Raw genomic sequence first — 23,862 nt, forward strand, 5'->3', positions numbered from 1 at the left:
CCGTCTCAGAAGAAAATAAACAACACGAATATAACGATTTCCTTACAATGAAATTCAATTGTTAGAAGTTCAAAACAGCTCGCAATTTTGCCCCAGGAGAAGAAAGTCATTGCCCTGCCTAATCTTATCTTCTAATCTGCTCAGACCAATTGTTGTGTTCCTTGAAAGTGAATGGATGGAACGTGTGATCTGGCCATTGTCGAAGTTCCTGTTTATTGCGAGAATTTACTTTGGTGCAGTGTTCAGTAGAGCAGGTTTTCGAAGCATTGGACAAGATGCCAAAACCCAAGCAAAGTACACAGTACAAATTAAAACAGTTTGTGTCCCAGTATGGTGAAAATACGTTCAGTACGGACGGATCAGTATCATTCTGTCAGCTTTGTGGTGTAAGAGTTGCTGCGGAAAAGAAATTCACGGTGGAGCAACATGTCAACCGCGAGAAACACAAGGCAGCTCTGAAGCAAATTCAAGATCGGAAGAGGATGGTGCAATTGTTAATGGGTGAGTGTTCCTCCAAATCCTCCGTTATTTCTTAAGAACTGTGCGACGCTTTTATTTCTGCTGACATTCCTCTAAGTAAACTAAATAATCCTAAACTTCGAGCATTTTTGGAAAAACATACTGGGAAATCGATACCAGATTCTTCCACGCTAAGGAAAAATTATGTCAAGAAATGCTACAACCAAACAATGGATCAAATTCGGCAGAAAATTCATGGTAAAAAAATATGGGTGTCAATTGACGAAAGTACCGACTCACTCGGACGGTACATTGCAAATGTAGTGATTGGTACGATGCAGGAATCCGTGTCTACTCAAGTGTTTCTAATAAATTGTGAATATCTAGAAAAAGTGAATTATTCAACGATCAGCAAAGTTTTCAATAACGCGATGCAGTTATTGTGGCCCGACGGCATTCAATATGACAAGGTGTTGCTTTTCGTAACAGATGCGGCACTGTACATGGTTAAAGCAGGGAATTCTCTGAAAGGTCTGTACTCGAAAATGGTACATGTAACATGTCTTGCACATGCGTGTCACCGTATTGCTGAAGAACTGCGAAGTCACTTTCCTGATGTAGACCAACTGATTGTAAACATTAAGAAGATTTTCCTCAAGTCCCCATCACGAGTGTTAGCTTTTAGGTCTCATGCACCTGATGTGCCTTTGCCACCAGCTCCTATTCTTACTAGATGGGGTACATGGTTAGAGGCTTGTGGTTACTATTGTGAAAATTATAAAGTTGTGAAAGAATTTGTAACCTCGTTCGACAGCAGTGAAGCATTGTGTATAAGACAAGCACAGGAACTCTTGGCTGATCCCGAAATGGAGGGAAAATTATGCTATATAAAGTCCAACTTCGGCTTCCTACCTTCTGCCATAACTTCACTCGAGACATCTGGAGCTACATTGGTTGGACAAGTTAATGTCCTTAACAAAGTTCAGGATAATTTGGAAGCAGTTCCAGGTACTGTTGGAATACAAGTGAGAGAAAAGATGCAGAAAGTGCTAGGGAAAAATGCAGGATACACAATAATATGTTCTATTCGTGACGTATTGTGTGGGAAAACGTTTTCATTGCCAGACTCTGAAACGGAATTAGAACCAAGTGACATTGTATGTTTTAAATATGCCCCTATTACCTCTGTTGATGTTGAAAGGAGCTTTTCTATGTATAAAAGTGTGCTAGCTGACAATCGTCATTCATTTCTTTTTGAAAATTTACAGAAAATATTCGTTACACACTGCAACTCAAAACTGAACAGTAACCTCTCATAATTTGTCAAAAGTTGCATACTAGAGTTGCTGTAATTTGAAGTGCAAATAAAATTTTACTTTGGAATTTTTAACGGTTTTTAGGTCATTTTTAAAGTCATTTTTTGGCAATTTTTAGGTCATAAATGCATCTTTTTAAGGGCATTTTTTACGAATTTTTAGGTCATCAAAATCCTAGCCCTAATGATATGGATGAAGCAGCAATCGAAAACACGCATGGAGAGGACACAACACAGACCCCACACAGGATTATATTGGCTCTAAGTCTAGACGCCGGAGCCTAGTTAGTTTGTTCAATGCAGTTCAGGGCGAGGCTCATTTACGTAGCCAGGAGGGCCGAAGCCCCCGAAATCCTACAAATGTCTAATTTAAATAGTGAACAGTGGTAATTAATTTTACTTCCTTATCAGGATTAAACATCTTGGTTATGATATGTTGTAATATACTTTAAATTCATCTTCATGGTTTCTACCCCCCTCGTCCCACACTTCTTCGCCTTTATATGGTGGCTTCTGGCAAAAGATGAGCCGCCTCCGAAATAAAATTCTGGCTACAGGCCTGGTGTGGCTTTCAGAAATATGAAACAATATTTCGTGATCAAATTGTGAGAAAATTATTCTACTTGTATCGTCAAGATTGCCCACTGTTTGTGTTCGTACATTGATATCAGAACATATGCGACATAAGACTATACATTCTCTTACAATAAACCTGAGCATTTGCAGATTCTTGGTTCAACAGTAATTAGTAAAATTATGGTTTGTTAAAAAATGCTAATCTACATTTCGAAATAATATAGGCGTTTATTGTGAATTTTATTAGCTCAATATAGTTTATATTTGAACTTATGTGAGGTTAATAATAATTTGATAAATGTAAATGTTAATAACAGATGGTCATCTGCGATGAAAAGTTGTATATTTTAAAGTAACTACGACATCAAGGGATCTGGGTTTGAAACCCGGCATGGATGGTCTTTGTGAGTGTCCTTTATGAATTTCATCATATCATCTGCCTTGTACTAATCAAGGGGTCCCGGGAGGAATATGGTTGTTCGGATTCCTCATTAAACGTAGCTCCAGCCCCGATCAGCCTTTATGTGCATAAAGTGGACTTAAAACACAACTCAAACCAACAACTTATCATTCATTAATTCATTTTTCATTCATTAGATCATAATGTATATGATGTTGAACAGGTCAATTCTTTACAATTACATATATCAACACACTATTACGTTTTAACATTTCTAGTAATTACATATGTTAGAATACATCAAAATTATTTTAGTTTGACAATTTGTAAAAAATATGAAAAAAAATAATATTAAAAAATGTTATACATAACTTTGAAGTGAGAAATAGTCAAGTATTATATTTTATTCTTCCATATACTCACTTACATTGTACAGAGCTCTCCCAGTTAGATACATTTTAATAGCTTTCATTTGAATATTTTTCTGAGGGATTAACTTTATGCTGTTTGGTAATTTATTGTAGAATATGGTACCTGCATTTGTCGGAGCTGACTTGGTTATGTTAAGTTTCAACAACAAGAATCATAAATCACTCATCCTCATCGTCGCTATTAGCCAAAAGTGGAAGGTAAGCGACGCTAAAACAAAAATATTTACAAATCTTAAATTTACTGCAACTGAGTGAAGTAACTGTACGTTTAGTAACTTTTCGAAAAATGCTTCTTGTTTGCCTCCAAATCAGGTGAAACAAAACACATTCGCTTCTTCCTTGCGTCACTCTCGTTCTCGACTGTCCCGGTCTGCAGAAAGTGAAATTGACTTTCTTTTGTTCTTGCCGCTAAATGGAGAAATGCGGCAGAGTCCTCCGTTCTTTTCATCCACCACGGAACACAGAAACCTTTGCGTAACCACGTGACCATAAACATGAAGGACGTGACGTCATCCGTAGAAACCGTGACAATATCCTCCTTCCTCATTTCAGCGATCCCATCAGCAAAGCTAAGAAAATAAAAAAAGCATACCATTTCGTGACGTTCATGTCACCTACAGATACGTATCTCGGGAACTGCGGCAGCTACAAACTAAACTTTGTGTCGGGTATCTCTAGAACTGACAAACGTGTAGAGATGAAATTTGGTGTCAGGTGTTGAGGTCCCATAAAATGATATCTACTTGCACAAATGTTTTGATTTGCTTTGATTTTTATTTAGCGTCGCTTTTCTGCAAATTTAGGCTAATAGCGGCGATGAGGATGAGCGATGATATGAGACTGATGAAGAGACACTCACAGGGAACACTCATGCCCATGCCGGAATTCGAACCCAAAGCCCCTGGCACGAATATTATGTATCAGGCATCTTGATAACTGATATACTAACATGGCAATTTTTTTTGCAATATTTCAAGAACTAATAAGCATAAAAAAATGTAATGTGCCAAATGTGGATACAGCGAAAAAAAATCACACCTTAAGTGTATATATACTCGAAATTCAAAATCTCGAACAGAGAATTTGATGTCGGAGGTTGTCATGACAAGGACTACTAGAGATGCAAAGATTTTGCTTAGTAGCAAATACTGAAAGATATACTCTGTCCCAGGAATCTGTGGAGCTAGGCCGCGCATGACGGTAGACAAGGGGAGAGAGCGAGTGGACGGAGCAATGCAGTGCGCCCTGTTGCAAAGGCTGGGCTGGGCGCACATGGCCCGCCTTTCCCTCTAACACGTTCATTGGTCAAGCCCTCTCAAGTCACTAGTTGCGCAGAGACTTGATTTCGTTCACTTGCTCCACATATTACTGGAACAGAGTATAGTTTGTTGTTCTTTGTTCTGTTTGTCTGTCCATGTTTCACCAAAATAATTTATGCATACCTTGATAATATTTCAGGTAAAGTATAAGGTATGGCCAAATAAAAAGGAGACCTTTGCTGTAGCGGCGTTGTATCTAATCGAAGAAGGTAAATATGTTTGCCGATAGATGGCGCGGTGTTTGTCCAAGTTTGCAGGTGTAGCGAACGGCTTCGCCTGCCGTTTCCTCAGTTGGTGAGAGTTGTTTTGCGCAGACGTGTGCATTATGGATTCCTCCAGATCAGCGTAGAAAGCTGCTCCAGGACAATGCTAGACCATATGTTCTCGACCTGTTGAGAACATTTCAATGAGAAGTTTTCACACATCCTCCGTACAGCCCCGATATTTCCCCATGTGACTTCCATATCTTCGGCCCCTTAAAACAATCACTGAAAGGTCAACGGTTCACCTGTGACAAGAAAGTGCAGAACACCGTGGAAAACTGGATTCGTAAGAAACCCAGGAGTTTCTACACTGAAGACATCCACTCCCTTCCTAAGTGCTGGAATCAGTGCATCAATATCAATTGCAATTATGTGTAGGTATCATGTTATATATTAACTGTAATTCACATATTATGTAATGCAAATATTTTGTAATATAATATTCTTTAGATATAACCGTAGTCTCCTTTTCATTTGGGCATAAATACAAATAAGAGGGACCGATGCTGCAGTAAGTGTAACTATTGTTAAACTTGGTCTAATTAAGGTTTTTAAAAATAATGCGAAAGAAAATTCAATATAATTATGTTTCAATTTATTTATATCCATAAATATTATTAGTTACAATTGTTCACAATATAATGGATTAGGCTTGCAAAGTCTTAATTGCAACTTAGTTTCTTTGAGGTATTGGTAAAGGTCATTGTTGGTATTCATTGTTGTTGTTTTCAATGTGTCTGTTGGAGTGACTAGAGCTTTGTTGGTAGTTCTGTTCCTGGTCGGCGTGTCGAGCGGCTACCCTACCGTCTCCATGGTTGTTTCTGGTGGAGTAGATCTTCCCATGGTAGGAAATGGTTGTGGTGGAAGACGCGGCATTTGGCGCAGAAGGGGAGAAGTGGCTGAGTTGCTGCGTTGCTTGTTCTGGATATTGGTTTTGCTGTGTTGCTCTTTGCTGGTAAGCTTGGCTGTTCTGTGCAAATCTGTGGTAGTTGGCAACGTTGAGTTGCTGCTGGTTAGCTTGCCTGGAGAGAGCCTGGGCGTATCTCTGAAGTGCCTGCGCCTGGCCTGCGTTGAGCACCAACGCCTGCTGCCCCTGGTGGCCTGCACTGACGAGGATACCTTGCTGGTTGCCTCCGAGAAGGACCCCATGGCCTTGGGAAACCCCAACGGACTCTTGCTGGGAAGGCTCGAATCCCCCGTTGCTCACGAACAGCGCCTGTTGTTCTTCATGGACTGGCACTCCCTGCCTTGGATCATACGCCACGGGTCCTTCTGCACCAATTGGACCAAACAGGTGTCCTTGAACTGGTACTGGGATCGGAAGTCCATGAGGATAACCTTGGGAATATGCTTGACCTTGAAGGAATGCTTGTCCTTGAGGGAACGCTTGACCTTGAAGTGATTGACCTTGAGGAAATGCTTGACCCTGAAGTGCTTGACCGTAAAGCGCTTGGCCTTGAGGAAACGCTTGACCTTGAAGATACGCCTGTCCTTGAGGATATGCTTGGACTTGAGGAACAAAGCCCCCTATTCCCTGTCCGTTGTAGCCACCCTGGAGCAGCAGTCCCTGACCTACCCCACCTTGGAGTAGAAGCAGCTGATTGGGGTCGATGCCACCCTGAGCATTGGGTGCCTGGAACTGTCCCTGAGCAGTGGGTGCCTGGAACTGTCCCTGAGCATTGGGTGCCTGGAACTGTCCCTGAGCATTGGGTGCCTGGAACCGTCCCTGAGCTCGAACCTGGCCAGCGTACAGTCCAGATTCTGGATTCCTCTCACTGTAGATTGCCCCCTGCCGCTGGACTCTCAGTGCAGGTGTTACCTCAACTGTTTTCCGCTGCTTTCTCTCCTGGTAAGGTTCTGCTTCTGAAACAAGCAGAACACAATCTAATGAGACATTCTTGTAGAAAATACAATAGAAAAATACTGAAATTATTGTAGGGTACGTATTTAACCCTACGTTCATTTTGAAAGCACAACAAAATAAAAATATAGGTAATTTGTTCTAAGGTGTACGTTTATGTACTATCGCGATATCAACAGCGTTGTGCCGTGCCGCACATATCTCACACATTAAAAAATATGGATGACAAGCCAAGTCACATTGCACCCAAGCAAATATATGCGTTTGATACCCTGTTAAGGCACATAATGTTTCGGACCACACTTTAAACTGTAGGTCTGGTCCCGATTAGCCTATCTATGCATAAGTGGACTTAAAGACTCATGGAAAAGTAAGTATGCTGACCAAGGCAGTAATTTATTTGATTAAAAACATAAACTAAACGTAACGTTTCAACCTTCTAGCAAGGTCTTCATCAGACTCTGTATCAGAGTCTTGATACAGAGTCTGATGAAGACCTTGCTAGAAGGTTGAAACGTTACGTTTAGTTTATGTTTTTAATAAAATAAATTACTGCCTTGGCCAGCATACTTAGTTTTTCCTAATCATGGAAACAAGGCTTAATGGTGTTATTAAAGACTCAATCAATGGAATTTATGCAGTCGAACTAGATGTACACCAGCATCTAATACTGAAGAATTGACAACCAGTGGCGGCGAGGGGGGAAGTAGCCCCCCACGTTTTGCTACTTTTGCCCTTGGCACAATGCTTAACCTTATGTATAAAGGGAAAGTAAACTGTCTTTGCCTCCCCCCCCCCAGTTTTGGCACCTTGCCCCCGCAGTTTTGGAACTCAATCGCTGCCACTGTTGACAACCCAATTTCTTTCCCTGCACAGTCCAGTATGTTGTAAGGATCCGTACAGTGTGCAAAATGCTCTCTCTAATGACACAACTGCGTTAATGAGAGGAACAGCTCACCTACTCACAGCCCGTCATCAGTGGCGTATGCTGAGTCTAAGATATGGATTATCTCACAACAATACGTGGCTCTAGGCTATGAAGGAAGGATGAAACTTGAGAACGGCAGCTAGATTGCAAAACTTTTAAGGAATCAGGTTCCCAACTCCTAAGAAGTCAGGTTGCCAACTACTAAAAAGTCAGGTTGCCAACTACTAAAAAGTCAGGTTGCCAACTACTAAAAAGTCAGGTTGCCAACTACTAAAAGTGAGATTTTCAACTACTAGAAAGTCAGGTTGCCAACTACTAAAAAGTCAGGTTGCCAATATCTAAAAGTCAGGTTGCCATCTCCTAAGAAATCAGATTTCTAACTTTAGAATCGCAATCATAACCTTATTGAAATGGGTATTTTCATTTACAGTTTCTAAGCTATTTTTCTTTCTGTATTTCACTCTCTAGGCTTCAGGCTTTGCATATAGTATAGCTAGCCTAGAATATACGCCCCTGTCCGTCATTTTCGCCAAAATGCATTGCTGACGTCATAGTATAGAGATTTATTGCGACTAGTAGAATAGTTCCAGGCATGAGCATTCCCAACAGCCCTCACAAATCTCAAGCATAAGAATGCTAGTAGCCATCGTACCAATGAGCTACAAGGACTAATTGAGCCTTAGATCAGAACCCATTCCTCACATCCCAGCATGTTTCCTCGTTTCCTAGTAACGATATCCTAGTAGCCAAACACCGAACCAACGATTGCTCGACTATTAGGCTATGGGAGTACTCTTGTGTTACCAGTTATTTTCAGACAAAGATTAGATTATGTCTATACTGCAGGAGGCCTTAGAAAGAGCGCTTCGCGGGCTAACAGCAGACGTCGCTCGCACAATGTTGCCGATACACTCTTGTGACGTCTGCTCCTCAGCCGAACAAACAGGCCGAGGTAGCAAGAGGCAGAGGTCACTCACCCTTCCAGAAGGGTGCAGCGAGCTAGCTGTGGCAACCGGGCTCGCTCATTCGCGGACCTGATTCGTTCTCGCAGACACACCCCCATATTGCCATCTGCTGCAAGCCCGCGAAGCGATCTTTTTAAGGCCTCATGGAGTATAGCAGATAGTAATAAGCATACCTTCTGATTCCTGAAAATGTGACGTTTCCTCCGCTATCTGGTCTACTGCGTGGTCCACTAACCGGTTTTCGTCTTCCGTGTCTTCATCTTCTTCCTTGGGATAGGCAGCAGATAGCGTTAGAAATAACGCAAGCGTACAAATCTAAAAGTGAGCACATATTTAATTTCAAAGTTAAGCATGAAGAGGAATATACTATTATTTATGTTTCCACATTTACATCTCATCTTGTTTTCATTTAGACAAACTATCTTTGTCAGGTTGATTATCTCAACACGGCTCGAGAGATGAAATTGCATGCAGTTAAGGATATAAGTACATAAACTTTTGATTTGATTTGATTTGCTTTATTTTACTTCGCTTTTTGTGCCAATTTTGGCTAATTTGCGAAGATGGGGATGAGTGATGATATAATGAATGGACACTCACAAATACCCATGCCCAGGCCGGGATTCGAACCCGCGATCCCTGGCGTCGTAGCGCGATGTGCTAACCACTCCACCACAGGGGCCGGCTAGTATATAAAGTATAAAAAATACTACACACCATGAGTTGTGTCAATAATTCAAATACGTTTCTAAGAAACATGTATTGTAGTATACTTAAGAGTTCCCATTGTGTAATTAACTGCATTTCTGTCTATATAGAATTAACAACAATTTTTTAACACTGAAAATAACTGTTAGACTTTTTCCCCCTTATATCCGTAATTTATTTTATAATGTGAAATTGCGAGGAAGGTTTCTGATATGCCAATAAGCATATACTCTTAAAAACATCGAGTTCTTTGCAGTATCGGTTAATATTTATCAATATATTTTTTTTCGAAAATCGAAAATTATGAGCGCCTCCTTCACAAATACACACAAACTTGATTGATTTGGTGTTTTAAGTCCGCTTTATGCACAGTAAGACTAATTGGGACTGGACCTACAGTTTAAAGTGCCTCCACCGGGTATCGAACCCGGGACCCCTTGATTACAAGGCGACGACGCTAACACTGCGCCATCTGGGAGGCTCAAATACACACAGATCGTACGTAAGCTAGCTTACAATTGATAATATAATTGTAAAGTGCATTAATACATAGTAAAATGTGATGTGTAGAGCTAATTTCATTGTACATTTTGTCTTATTCATTGTTATTTTTACACTATAATTTGCTACTAAGGAGAGCACAGTACTACTCTGTCATGTGAAGGTATGACTAAATATTGACCTTTTTATAATTAATTATGTCATTCTTTATTTACATTACATTTAATTTTGAAAACCCTGAACTACATTCTTGGAGACTAACGTGGCTCTGGCGTGTGGACCCACAGCTTAGGTTGTGGCCCTTTCCAATTTCATCTCATCATCTTTCATCCTCATCGTCGCGATAAGCCAAAAGTGGCAGAGAATAAATTGATCAAAATATTTAATTTTATGTTGCAGTAAGATTCTTATTTCAAAATTATCTTAATACTCCATTGTCAGTTTTGTCTTTCTGAAACAATTTACCAATTTAATAATTTTCTAAACATTTTTGAAAATTTCTAAACAATTCGAAATGTAAATATGTTCTTGATATGCACTAATTATATCATTCATAAGTATTTGTTTTAATTTAATTTTATATAACAGTCAGGCTATTGTTATTATAAAAAAATTGAAAATTAATAATTTTGTACAGTAGATATTGTCTTTCTAGTTAGATAGTGAATACTCTTTGAATGTATGTCATAAAATTCCTAAGTAGAATAGGAGAAATATTTCAATTCTAAAATCTCTAAAAAAAGGCCAGAGATTTAATAGCTGAACTTATTGAAAGCTACAATATGAACTTATGTTAATGTGTAAAATTGTAAGATCTGTTGTATTATTTTATATTTATATATTTAATTTTGTAATTTTGTATCTCTTGATTTTGACATAGTGATATATTGGTTGTCATCACCTAAGTAAATATCATCATCATTATCATTATCATGTGATTATTGATGTTAGCTTACCAGAAACCCGTATTTCATCTCAACCAGTCCGCAATCCCACACTGTAAGTCACCAGATGCTGCTCGGAGAGTAATTTGAAGACAAAAAAGAAGAAGTCGTCGTTTAAATAGCTTCAGGAGCAAACAGCATCATGCAAGGAATCCCCGAGGGCCAGGCACCTTGTGGAAAGCAGCCTCGACTGTTTCCGACTTTCTAGGACAAACAAAGGAATTCTGTCACGCGTGCTAGGACCTTCCGCACATCTCATTGTTACCCCCCTTCCCCACCCACTCTCCATTTCGTGCGTCTTTGCAAGAAAGAGATGCTATCTCTAAGGTTACCAGGTAATGCATGCATTTGCAGTAATGGCACATACGGAGTGGTACAGTGAGATCATTTCCGTAACATCTCTGTCCGTACTGCATTTGCAGCTTGGGAACGAGTCACAGCTACCGAAGGCACCAATCGACAATCGAGCCGCAGATGTCATCTGAAGTCTCTATAGCTCTTTTCCAGTATTACGGCGGGCGCTCTAGAAGCTGGCAAGGGAAGAGGGGAGCGGAAAAGCGACCAATCCAGCGCGATAAGAAACGCAGCAGCCTGTAGAACGAGGTGCATAGAAGTTCCTCCCCCCGATGTGGTAACTCTCGGCTCCACCTCTGTTGTCCGGTTGGTTTGCTGCGTATTCCCCGCTTCCCACTTTCCTTGCCAGCATACAGAGCGCCCGCCGTAAGAGTAGAAAAGACCTATACCTACCACTAACGTTCCCGCTTAGGCGAGTAGACTAAAATAAAATCGTGAACTAGCTGGGATGTTACGAAAATAACTGGCTCTACCCTTTCCTGTAACAATAATTGGCGTCACATGAAGAGAATTTATGAAGCCTTAATCCTACTCCATAAAATTCTTCATAGATGTATGATGAGAATTGATTTTTGTGACGTTGACTATGAAAATCAATATGAAGGTGTTAGCACTTGCAGACAACCTTGTTCCCCGTACATATACCTAGTCTTACCATAAATACTGTCACAAAGTTTTAAGTAAATTGACACAAAATGCTAAGAGATATTTAAATATCCTAACAACATTACTGAAATGGATGCATGACAAATCAAAATCACAAATCAATATTCAAAATGGCCACCCTTAGCACGCACACATTCCGTAAGTCTTTGTGGCCACGCATCAATTGAATTACGCAACACATCGACTGGAAAATCAGCAACTGCCTTCAGAAGAGACCGACCGCTTTAAACTTTCAATATTGGGATATCTCTTCTTGCAAGCCATCTCCTGAAGCTTGGACCACAATTTGTAGTCCAAAGGGTATAGGTCCGGACTTGCAGAAGGCCAATCTGAAGTGGAAATGAAGTCTGGAACATTTGCTATGAGGGCACGCTCCATTTCTGTGAAAAAGGGGTAAAAACATCAGCCAAAGTGTACCAGCAGACAGTGCTTGAGAAACTAGTCAAGAATGTCAACAACACTCACTTGCATGGTCAGAACTGGAGCTTCCAGCAGGATTCAGCCCCATCATATGAGGCCCGAACAACACAGCAGTGGCTGGAGGCAAATGTTCCAGACTTCATTTCCACTTCGGATTGGCCTTCTTCAAGTCCGGACCTATACCCTTTGGACTACAAATTGTGGTCCAAGCTTCAGAAGATTGCTTGTAAGAAGAGAGATCCCAATATTGAAAGTTTAAAGCGGTCTCTTATGAAGGCAGTTGCTCATTTTCCAGTCGATGTGTTGCGTAATTCAATTGATGCGTGGCCACAAAGACTTACGGAATGTGTGCGTGCTAAGGGTGGCCATTTTGAATAATGATTTGTGATTTTGATTTGTCATGCATCCATTTCAGTAATGTTATTAGGATATTAAAATATCTCTTAGCATTTTGTGTCAATTTACTTAAAACTTTGTGACAGTATTTACGGTAAGACTAGGTAGATTAATACGAGAGGTTCCAATTTTATTGTTATTGTTCAGGCAAAAACTCACCAATTACATAATTTTTTAACTATTCACTTGATTACATTATACACAGCAATGTTGCATTTTGCATTTGATTTTATGTTGCAGAAAGGCTCTCATTATAAAATGTACAAATAATCAGTTCAAATACGTCAGTTTTCTCCTTTTACGATACAATTTACTGATTGCACAAATAAATTGTTTAGAAAAGTAGTTTCTAAACAATTCGAAATGTAAATATTTGCTTAATATGCATTATTTATATCATTTATAACAATATTCACTTAATATTTATTTTTATGCCCCTGTTAAACTCTTACTTTTGTATTTGACAAGTTATAATATCTCATTGTTACTTTAATTTTAAAAATAAGTCATATTTTAGTAATACTCGATGGATTGTTAAGAGGTTGGGTTAAATTTCAACCAAGTGCTTGTCCTAATCATGGAATCTTGTCAACGTGATTAGTGTAAAGTGTTTACTAAGACAATGTTAAGCTCTTTCTAACATTCGACAATGCCACAATAAAACAATGCATGTCTTGACTATAATAAATAATGTGAGAATGAACACCCTATCAATGTCAGTATACTGTAGGACACGCATAAGAGCTGAGCTACCACAATTGTTAAGGTTGAGTTTGTATAAGTGGTACTCAGTGACGTCACTAAAAAATGAGGGTAGAGGCAGAATGGAGCGGGAATATTTTCTGTGAAGGGGGCAGTCACATTTAGGATTGACCTAAGTACAATACAAAAACTCATATTCAGACTAAATGAACATTTTTCCTTTTTCCCCTTCTCTACTGGTAGAGGAGCTAGGGTGAGAGAAGTGATTGACCAGGAGGGGTCCTAACCCCCAGCACCCCTTCTGGCTCCAGAACTGTACATAGCCATGCTCCCCTGGGCATTAACCTGTCTGAACCAGGTGCCAGAGCATCGTTAGATTGCAAGAACGCGGTTTCCATCTTGTACTGCGTGGAAAAGGTGTTCATGTTTGACCTTCATCCGAAACATTACCATACATTCCAGGAAAGATCTAGTTTGTATATCAATTTCAAAATAATTTAATACTTCCTTTTTGGTACAATTAAAATTACTGGGTGATATAGGCCTTAATTTGTTTTCTGTTAGGTGATGACACCAAATGGAAGCACGGATAAAGATAAACATTAAATGAACTTTGACACCAAACATTTGGAATTTGTCGTGTGTTATCATATACGTGATTTTGTATTTTTTTTAAATGGTACTTCTCTTATTCTCCTTGTGCATATCTAATTTTGTTTGTCAATCATTTACTTTCCTTATGAGTCTCTTATTTCAGTTGTTCATCATTTGTTGTATGCTGTGAATATCTTATTTTACTTATGCATTCTTTATCTTATTTGAGTATATTTTACTTTACGTTCTGCACATTTTACTTTACATGTGCACATCTTATTGTACTTGTGCACATTTCGCCTCTTACTTTGCTTGGGAGTATCTTATTTCACATCATATACCTCTTACTTTACTTGTGCATATCTTCTTTCACATCATACACATCTTATTTTTGTGCATGACTTATTTCACATCATACACAGTCGTGAATCCAGAGGTTATAGTTCGGAGAGGAGAATTTCAATCGGGTGTAAACTGTAAACAGGAGCTATATTGTTTTGTAAAAAAGAGATTGTTATTTTTGCATATGAGATCCTAATTCTCCTCATTACCACGGTAAACTCAATTAGCAGATATGACTCATATGAGACCGTAAAATGAATATACAAAGAAAAAAAACTCATTCTCTCAAGAAATCTCGGGTTGGATCCCTCTTTTGAGACACATTGCACAGTGGTTCGAATCCAAATTGAAACTCTAGGTTCAGTTCAATTGGCCTACCATAAGCATAAAGTGGACTTATTTATCGAATCTGTTAAACTTGGCGATAAAAGATCGAACATTTGAGTCTTCAAAAATATTATGCATAATAATATATAATAAAAACCTGTCGGTTCGTAGGGGCGATCGGCCCTATTGCCCTCCCCTTGGATCCGCTCCTGATCATACATCTCTTATTTTACTTGTGCACATCTTCTTTCACACCTTGCACCTCTTATTTTACCTGTTTATGTATTATTTCACATCATACACCTCTATTTTATTTCTGCATATCTTCTTTCACATCATACACCTCTCATTTGTGCATATCTCCTTTCACATCAAACACCTCTTATTTTATTTCTGCATATCTTATTTCACGTCATACACCTCTTATTTGTGCATATCTTCTTTCACATCAAACACCTCTTATTTTTTTCTGCATATCTTCTCTCACGTCATACACCTCTTATTTGTGCATATCTTTCACATCAAACACCTCTTATTTTATTTGTGCATATATTCTTTCACGTCATACACCTTTTATTTGTGCATATCTTCTTTCACATCAAACACCTCTTATGTTATTTGTGCATATCTTCTTTCACATCATATACCTCTTATTTTATTTGTGCATATCTCTTTTCACATCAAACACCTCTTATTTTATTTGTGCATATCTTCTTTCACATCAAACACCTCTTATTTTATTTGTGCATATCTTCTTTCACATCAAGCACCTCTTATTTTATTTGTGCATATCTTTTTTCACATCATACACCTCCTATTTTATTGTGCACACATTGTTTCACTTCATACGCCTTTTGTTTTAGTTGTACCTCTCATACTTTAACGTTGTGCACTTTCTATTTATACATTAAGCATTTCCTATTTTTCATCAACATAACTCATGTCATTAAAAATTACAGGACTTTTGCAGAACCATACACGACTATCAGCGGAATAACATGCTTAATTCCTAGTGAAATAAAACATATTTTTGTTTTCTACATACACTTTATTATACAAAATTAACAGCACAGACATCACAGTTTTAACACTAGAGAATCATCCAGTGTGGCTAAAATAGGGAGAGTACTGCAGAGTACCATACGCATGGCCCACATTGGAATGGTACGGTTGCATGTTATATCCAAAGGGTACAGCCCGACCATAGTGGGGGAACGGTGGTGGTTGGTAGGCGGGAAAGGGGTTGCAGGGGTTTGTGTAAGCTGGTGGAGAGAAAGGTATGCCAAAATGGTGCGGATGGTATGCACCATGTGGGTTGGGGTGGTAACCCTCATGATGGTGATTTTGGCTGTGATGGTGGTGATGGCTAGGGTGGTAATATCCTGCATGGGGATGTCCTACTTTAGGGTAGTAGTAGGTGAATCCTTTCGGGTAGCCATATCCTGTTATGTACAGATCTTGTCCGTATCCTAAAAGCAAGAACAAAGTTTTGGTATTAACTCAGGAATAACAGAACAAATTCATAAAACAGATTGCGAATACAAAAATGTATGCACTCATGGGGTTTGCTTTATTTAAGTTAAATATATGCTGAGATAGGCTAACCACGATTGGATAAATAGTTCAAATGGGATCCGTATCACTGTGTATAGTGTTTCCACTGGGAATCGATTCGCACCCATTAATTTCGAGGCGATAACTTTAGCCACTAGTCTACCAGGAACGTCCTCCAGTCAAAGTAATAAATAAAAAAAAAGAAGTAAAGAGCTCCCCTCTTCTTGGAACCACGCTATGAAGGCGTATAGGGGGTGTGGAGTTAGGGTCCCACCATGGCCGTCCAGAAGGGGGGCAAGGGGGTCCGTGCCCCTCCCTGGAAAATGAAAGTCAACCAAAAATTATGTATTTCACACATATAATTTCATTTTAGCCACAATAATATGTGTTAATTATTGCATGAACACCATAAATCAAATTTAAGTAATGTTTTTTAGGAAACAACACACTTTTGGGGGGAAATGTGACTTGTTTGCCCCCCCCCTCTGGAAAAGATAATACCTTCCTTGCCCATTCCTGAAAAAAATCCTGCGGACGTCCACTTTCTTGATCTCGGCCGAGTTGGGGGTGATGTGATCAGCACCACGCCCCTGACCGCTTTTACCCCCCAGAGTTTCCTCCAGGTACCCACTTTATACGACGCTGGGTGGGCGCCGGAGCCGCTTGAACAGTTTGAAAATGTACCGGTTCTCCCCTGCCGGGGATCGAACCTGGGTCTCTCGCATGGTAGTCAGACGCCCTAACGGCGTCCTCCAGTCAAACTGACATTAATCAAGGAAAATACTGATTCTACGTTATTAGTAACGTTTTACTCTATTGTCTAATAAATCAATAGGGGGACATTATTTCAGTGGTTCGGATCTCTTTTCTCAACTGTAGTCCTGGAACCTGGATGGCGTAGTGCCTTGTAATCAAGGGTCCAGAGTTCGATACCCGATGGAGGGGAATAGTGGTTCGGATCCAACTTGAAACCCGTAGTCCCGATTAGCGTTTCTGTGCAAAAAGTGAACTTTTACTCAAAAATATTTGAAGGTATTACATATGAATATCTTTATTTTAATATTAAATACTTTCTCGATGGTAATCAACATCGTTTTGTTAATAAGAAATCAGTGAATCAGTAAATAGACTTAATCAAGTTGATACTATATACGAGGGGATGCTGAAAAGTTCGTAGCCCGACCAAGTTCCCAAACTCTTAAGAGGAAGGTCACATTATGTCTTGAAAATACATATCCTTGTATGTACATATACCAAAAGGCATTGGATAATTGACAGGCTTTCTTGTTGTTTCAGGTTTATTAAGTGACCATGTCTGCTCAGCAAGCGAACTCAAAAAGGGTGTCCTGTTTCTCCATGACAATGCACCTCCCCATCGAGCAGCAGCAACACAGCAGAAATTGCGAGACCTGGGCTTTCAGTGTTTTGATCATCTACCGCCCTATTCCCCCGATCGGACTACTTTCAGTTTCCTCAGCTCAAAAAGCACCTGAAGGGACGCCATTTTGCCTCAGATCAGAAGGTGATTACTGCCACAGAGCATTGGTGCGAGGAGCAAACTTCAGATTTTTTTAAAAGTGGTTTGCAAAAGTTGGAGCACAGGGCCAGAAAGAAAATGCATTGAGTTTCGAGGGGAGTATGTTGAGTAACTATGAAGTTTCATCATTTCAAGTGCCTTCCTTCTACATCCGGCTACGAACTTATCAGCATCCCCTCGTACTTGGATATTTCTAAAGCATTTGATAAAGTGAATCATCAAGCATTGACATGCAAACTTCCTGGATATGGTGTTTATCAATTCTGTAATGGATCCAAATGGCTTGGAGATTACTTAGCTGGTTGAACTTTTATAGTAAAGATAGGAGATAGATTTTCTGAGGAAGGTGTGATCAAAGCTGGTGTTTCACAGGGATCTTCATTACCCCCCCCCCTTCCCCGCCAAAAAGAGAGAGAGAGAGATGATGATGCAGTGACGATGTCAGGAGGAGCATGAAGGGTAGGCACTAAGCTTACTTTTAAATCCAGGCCTGTCACTATATATTGAAAATAAATATTCGTAACTTAAAGAGAATATTGCCACTCCTTGATGTACTTTAGTGGGTGGTGCCTGCTTCCAAATCGATGTCAATATAATCAAATGGGGAAAATACAAATTTTACAAATTAGTTTTCCAAGATCATTGTAAAATAACAGATTTTGTATGTTGTATAATATTTGTAAATATAATTATTGTAGAGTCAGAGTGGTCTCGTAACATCTCCAGCTGAGTGCACGAGTGCGGCCAGCGAGCCCACCAACATTGTATAGCGTGACGAAGCGGGTTAGCAATAGGCGCTCGGTTGAGATGACGTCATGGGCTCTCTTGTTAATTGGATGTTTCAGGAGTCGTGACTCACTCCCCAGCTGCAGGTTCAGAACAGCCAGAGATACTACGAAAGTAATCCTACTATACTATATAGCATAATGATAAAGCATACATACCTTTTGGTACTCTATGGTGAGTGTCAGGGAGGTGCACTCCAAGATCAATGGATTTGTTCTTCAGAAAATTGTAAGTGTGAAACACGTCGTGATAATTGAATGTCTTTTCTTCTTCTCCTTCATCCTTTGCAGTTTCTTCATCTTCTGCTGGTGCTTCTTCTTGCTTGCCTTGGATTCTCGGCTGTCGATTGGTTAATGTTTCTATGTCATCGTCGAATTCTTCAGTGTGATGGGGGATACCCTTTGCTAGGTTGTCAATCTCTTCCTGTTCTTTAGTTAATATGCCTTCTGTGGTGAAGGAAATATAGAAGTATATTCTACTATGTTAAAAATTAGCAAAACATCTAAACGTGCCAAATTTTTCTCACCTTCTTGATATTTTTTGCTACAAAAATGCTATAAATTTTCATTTAATGAGCTTGAGTTTTGAGTTTTGTTTGAAGTCCACTTTTATGAACAGATATTGGGACTGGACCTACAGTTTAAAGTGGGATTCGAATCACTATGCGCACCCACTGGGTATCGAACCCGGAATCCCTTGTTAATTCTCATTTAACAGTTAAGGTTTCATTCCAACTTTAAAGTGTTAATCTCAGTCCATATTAGCCTATCTGTGCATTAAGTAAACTTAAACAAACATAGCAAATCTTTATCACAAGAGAAAATCGAACAGATTCGAACAGAAACTCATAAAATAAAACAAGAATTACGAAACGGAAGTAATATATCCACAACGTAAAAGAATAAGATGCAAACATGTACCATAAAAACATATATTAGTAATAAGAAATACGTAACTGAAAATTGAAGTAATATAATAAGTTACGTAGAACAGAGACAAAGGAAGATTAAGGCTATGTTCTAATAAGAGAACCAGAGCACAATATCAGGCACAGAATACAAATTATAATATGTGTAAAGAACACAATAACCTGGAGCATAAGGGATGCATGCACGTTTGTTGTGATATTTTACGTCGCTTTTCTTACTCCTTCAGGTAACCGTGACGATGAAGCTGAAGGATGAGTCTATTAGATGAATAAAAATACAGTCACACATGGAGAGGAGAGAAAACATAATCTCCAGTGTATCCAGCCACCAGAGCCTGGTTTGCCTGCAAGTTTCAAGGGCGTAGTAAGTGATGCACAGCACGACATAAGAGGCTCACAACGTCAAGTAAGAAATGCACGAGAAAATGACGGAATGACGTAAAATCAGAAATGTACAACGGAAAATTAGAAGTGCGCAACTTCAAATGAGAGACGCGAATCTTAAAATAAGAAATGTACAGCTGCAAATAAGAGACGCACAACGTGAAACGTAAGTAACAAATGAACAACTAGAAATAAGAGACATGCATCGTAAAATAAGAAACACAAATCAGAAAATAAGAACACAACCAACGTGAAATACGTGACGCGCCACAGAAAATAAGAAGTGCTAACTTCAAATGAGAGACGATCATCTTAAATGAAGAAACACACAACAGAAAACAAGAACACAGCGTGAGATAAGAGTTTGAGTTGCTGTTTTAAGTCCACTTTATGCACAGTAAGGCTAATCGGGACTGGACCTACAGTTTAAAGTAGGATCCGAACCACTTGTGCCTCCACCGGGTATCGAACCCGGGACCCCTTGATTAAAAGCAATGACGCTACCACTGCGCCATGGGGAAGGCCCTACGTGCGTGAGATAAGAGACGCGCATCGTAAAATAAGATATGTGCAACGGAAAATAAGAAGTGCACAACTTAAAATGAGAGACGCGCATTTTAAAATAAGAACACAACGTGAAATAAGGTACGCGCTACGTATAATAAGGTACGCGATTGAAAATAAGGAGTACAGAATTTCAAATGAGAGACTCGCATCTTAAAATAAGAAATATACAACGTAAAATAAGAAGTGCAGAAAAGAAAACACGGAAAAAGTGCAATGAATGAATGGAAGTATGGCGTAACTCCTCGCATCTCTTGGGTATTCGTGCACGGCTGAGAGACGAGGCGTGAAAAGACGAAGGGAAAAAATACACCAGTCACGCACAATGTCGTGCGCCATCTTCGGCGCGAGTCGCCAGCGAGTGCGCTGGCCAGCGGACCGTGACGGAGAGAGAAGAGGAAGAAGCTTGGAAAGTAGCAGACTCGCTCTTACCGTCAGCCAGCGGAAGATCTTCTGGCGGTTGCACCTTCTCCCTGAGCCTGTCGCTCGCTAGGTTTTTCCTTCCTTCCAAGAAAGCCTTCTTCTTCAAGTAGTTTCCTTGTCTTCGTCTCTCCTGAGCTGATATCGCGAGGACGCTGGTTGAAATCACGAGAAGAATCACCTGCGATTACATCTGACAATGACATACCCACTTTGACGGTCGTTCCAGCAGTGGAAAAGGGATGTGTGCCTTATATGGGCCTGTGTAGGATTACCAGACGTCTTATATTTCCCGCACATGCCATACATTTTGAGCGTCACATAATGTAAATTAGGAAAATAGTGTTTAAGTTTGACAAAGAGAAATCATGCAAGATACAAGTCTATGTACTGGACTCTCAAACTCAATACTGAAATTTATTTTGATTCAGTAATTGCCCAAAAAAATGTGTCATGCTAGAAAAAAAGACTGAAGCAATTAATGATCAAAGTTTTTGGAGTCACTGTTCAATGCCTGAGCGGAATTTCTTGCTTAGCGGTTTATTCGGATGGAATTCATCATGTAACTTCCCATGTTCTTTTTCCAATGTTCATTAAAATTTGGCTTGCAGAGCGGGGAGGGTATATACAGGGAAAAGTTATCGAAATGAAAAAACACCACAAAAAACTTCTGAAAACATTCCAAGTGATGTTAATTGCTGAATATTTGGTTGTCATTCGAGGTCATAATGTAAATGTTGAGAGAGTACTTTCATTAATATCAACACAAGTTCTCATGACAGAGTATGTACTGGTACTGGTTCAGTAAAATTTCAAAGAGTTTGACTGTTCAGTCTGTCATAAATATATTTTGATTAAACCTGAAATTTTGAGAAAAATTCGCTCCTCTGAGAAGTACGAGTTAAAACATGTATAGTAAGAAGTGAGTTGTTTAGTATTGATTACAAGTTTGGTAATTTTGCATTAAAAAGTGAAAATGTGTCAATTTTACATTATTTGCTAACATGTTGTATTAATGTGTATTTACTCCGAATGTTTTGTGCCCTACATTTTGGAACAGCATGTCGTACTTTCCCCTTATAACGATCTGCTAACCCTAGGCCTGTGGGTTTGATTTTGATTTGATTTGATTTATTTTACTTCGCTTTTTGTGCCACTTTTGGCTAATTTGCGAAGATGGGGATGAGTGACGATATTATGAAATTGATGAAATTGATGAATGGACATTCACAAATATCCATGCCCAGGCCAGGATTCGAACCCGGGACCCCTGGCGTCGTAGCGCGATGTGCTGACCACTCTGCCACAGGGACCGCCCCCATGCCTCTGGGGCTCGAGTCCAATTTGCCTATTACTATGTTTTAATTTAGAAATAAAATCCTCGCGTTTAAGAATACAAAATGTTTCATTGTACATTTCAGAACTTAATTACTAACTGTTACCAAAATATTTCATAATGTTTTTCTTTTTTACAATTTAAATATGGTACTTTTCAGTGTCCTACATTATTTACACTATGCTTGGTCATATTGTTATTGGGAATGTAAGGTGGGATAAAGGCTTGTAACCAGTATGAGGATGGATAGGTACAGTGGCGTGCCTAGGATTTTTGCAAGGGAGGGGCTGCGTGCACATTTCCTGGTAGTCAGCCCTCATTTCGCCATCTTTTCCTACCTTTGATATTATTTTTTTGGAGTACTGAGCCAAAGGGGTGGGGTTATAACCCCCACCAACCCCCCTTGAGCACGCCACTGAATAGGTACTAAAAACTCTCAAAACAGGGAGACAAAAAAGCACCACATTAAAATCGATGAACATAGACACATTTTCATTTAGGCGAATTAGGCACTAAAGAACCAATTATATTTGAAATAGACAATATAGTTTAGTGTTTGAAGTTGAGGGGGAGGATGCAGGGACGGTATCTATCCACTCTTTGGAAATCACAAGTTTCCTCAAGGCAATTGGAGACAACTCTGTAAAACTATTTGGTGTTAAAGTGACGCAGATAGTGGTCGCAGGAAGTCCCTACCGTATTTTGGTCAATGTTTAATCTCAGTGGTGTTAAAATAATAAAAACAAACTTGCAATCATCACTAGTGAGGTTGACCAAAATGTGGTGTGGACTTGCTGGGACCACAGTGTGTTTTTTTCTTCAACACCGTTGAGGTTAAAAGTTGACCAAAATGTGGTGTGGACTTGCTGGGACCACTGTCTGCTTTTCTCTTCAACACCGCTGAGGTTAAAAGTTAACCAAAACGTGATGTGGACTTGCTGGGACCACTGTCTGCTTTTCTCTTCAACACCGCTGAGGTTAAAAGTTGACCAAATGTGGTGTGGACTTGCTGGGACCACTGTCTGTTTTTCTCTTCAACACCGCTGAGGTTAAAAGTTGACCAATATGTGGTGTGCACCTACTGGACCACTTCTGCGTAGGTTCAACACCACCGAGGTTCAACGTTGACTAATATGTAGCTGTGGAGCTGCTGATACCACTCTTAGTCGCTTTAACACCAGTGAATTCTCAGCGCATCCTCGGACAAAGGTGACCGAGCCGTTACTCACCTGATACCGAAGAATCATGTTACAGAATAGATCTCTTGAGCAGCCCGGGGGAAGTGGAAGCGATTATTATGGCGGATCTTACTTTATATACTGCAGGGTTAGACTAGGAACTTGCCAGCAGAGGGAAAATGTCGGCAGCCATATTTCCTTCCACCGCCGACAGTGGAAATCCTTCTCACGACTCCCTCATCCTGCTCGCTGTTAAAAATTAGCGTGGGCGTGGCAGGAGGAGAATTTGCAAGAATGTCCCGGTGCGACTTCCTTGTGCGTCATAGCTAATGATCTCGTTTGAAGAGACGCTCCTGAAACGCACCTAAAAGACAACCCGTGACTGATGCTCGTGGCATGTGCGCTCACGAGTAAACGCTAACGAGCAAGTACGTATCGTAACGTGCCCCGCATCTCCACCATGTAACGTTCTGTCACGAACGTGGGATCGAAACAAGAACCTTTAACCATTGAGGTGGGTGATGCAACTCGAGGTATCATTCATCCTGTTGATTTGAGCGCTCGCTCTTAATGGTAAGTCTAATGGTAAAGAGCAAGAGGTACTAACTACACACTTGGAAATGGCCAAACACAAGCTTTTGGATTTATACCTTCAAGTCTAGATCAACATGGTTGGAAAGAACAATACCTGTCTGTCTCTGATG

General features: G+C 39.8%; 2 protein-coding genes across 5 annotated transcripts; both read right to left on the reverse strand.

Annotated features, from left to right (window-relative positions):
* Window positions 1–5,336: 5,336 nt before the first annotated feature.
* LOC145997036 (uncharacterized) lies at window positions 5,337–10,854 on the reverse strand. 3 transcript variants are annotated; one of them, XM_083133657.1, is made up of 4 exons: window positions 10,683–10,852; window positions 8,691–8,832; window positions 6,451–6,626; window positions 5,337–6,396 (listed from the first exon to the last, which is right to left on the reverse strand). In XM_083133657.1, the coding sequence occupies exons 1-4, from the start codon at window positions 10,698–10,700 to the stop codon at window positions 5,464–5,466; spliced, it is 1,269 nt and encodes a 422-aa protein (XP_082989783.1). In that variant the 5' UTR covers window positions 10,701–10,852; the 3' UTR covers window positions 5,337–5,463. The 3 variants fall into 3 exon arrangements, with proteins under 3 accessions (XP_082989783.1, XP_082989782.1, XP_082989781.1); XM_083133656.1 differs by having other exon boundaries at window positions 5,337–6,623; window positions 10,683–10,854; XM_083133655.1 differs by having other exon boundaries at window positions 5,337–6,626; window positions 10,683–10,851.
* Window positions 10,855–15,505: 4,651 nt separating this feature from the next.
* On the reverse strand, window positions 15,506–23,257 carry LOC145997037 (uncharacterized). Of its 2 annotated transcripts, none has more exons than XM_083133660.1 (4): window positions 23,210–23,257; window positions 20,657–20,825; window positions 18,507–18,791; window positions 15,506–15,940 (listed from the first exon to the last, which is right to left on the reverse strand). In XM_083133660.1, the coding sequence occupies exons 1-4, from the start codon at window positions 23,225–23,227 to the stop codon at window positions 15,570–15,572; spliced, it is 843 nt and encodes a 280-aa protein (XP_082989786.1). In that variant the 5' UTR covers window positions 23,228–23,257; the 3' UTR covers window positions 15,506–15,569. The 2 variants fall into 2 exon arrangements, with proteins under 2 accessions (XP_082989786.1, XP_082989784.1); XM_083133658.1 differs by having other exon boundaries at window positions 18,507–18,794.
* Between the last annotated feature and the right edge of the window lie 605 nt (window positions 23,258–23,862).

The sequence above is a fragment of the Lepisma saccharinum genome, chromosome 13 (assembly GCF_977018435.1).
Source record: "Lepisma saccharinum chromosome 13, izLepSacc3.1, whole genome shotgun sequence".
In the NCBI taxonomy this organism is placed as follows: Eukaryota; Metazoa; Arthropoda; class Insecta; order Zygentoma; family Lepismatidae; genus Lepisma; species Lepisma saccharinum.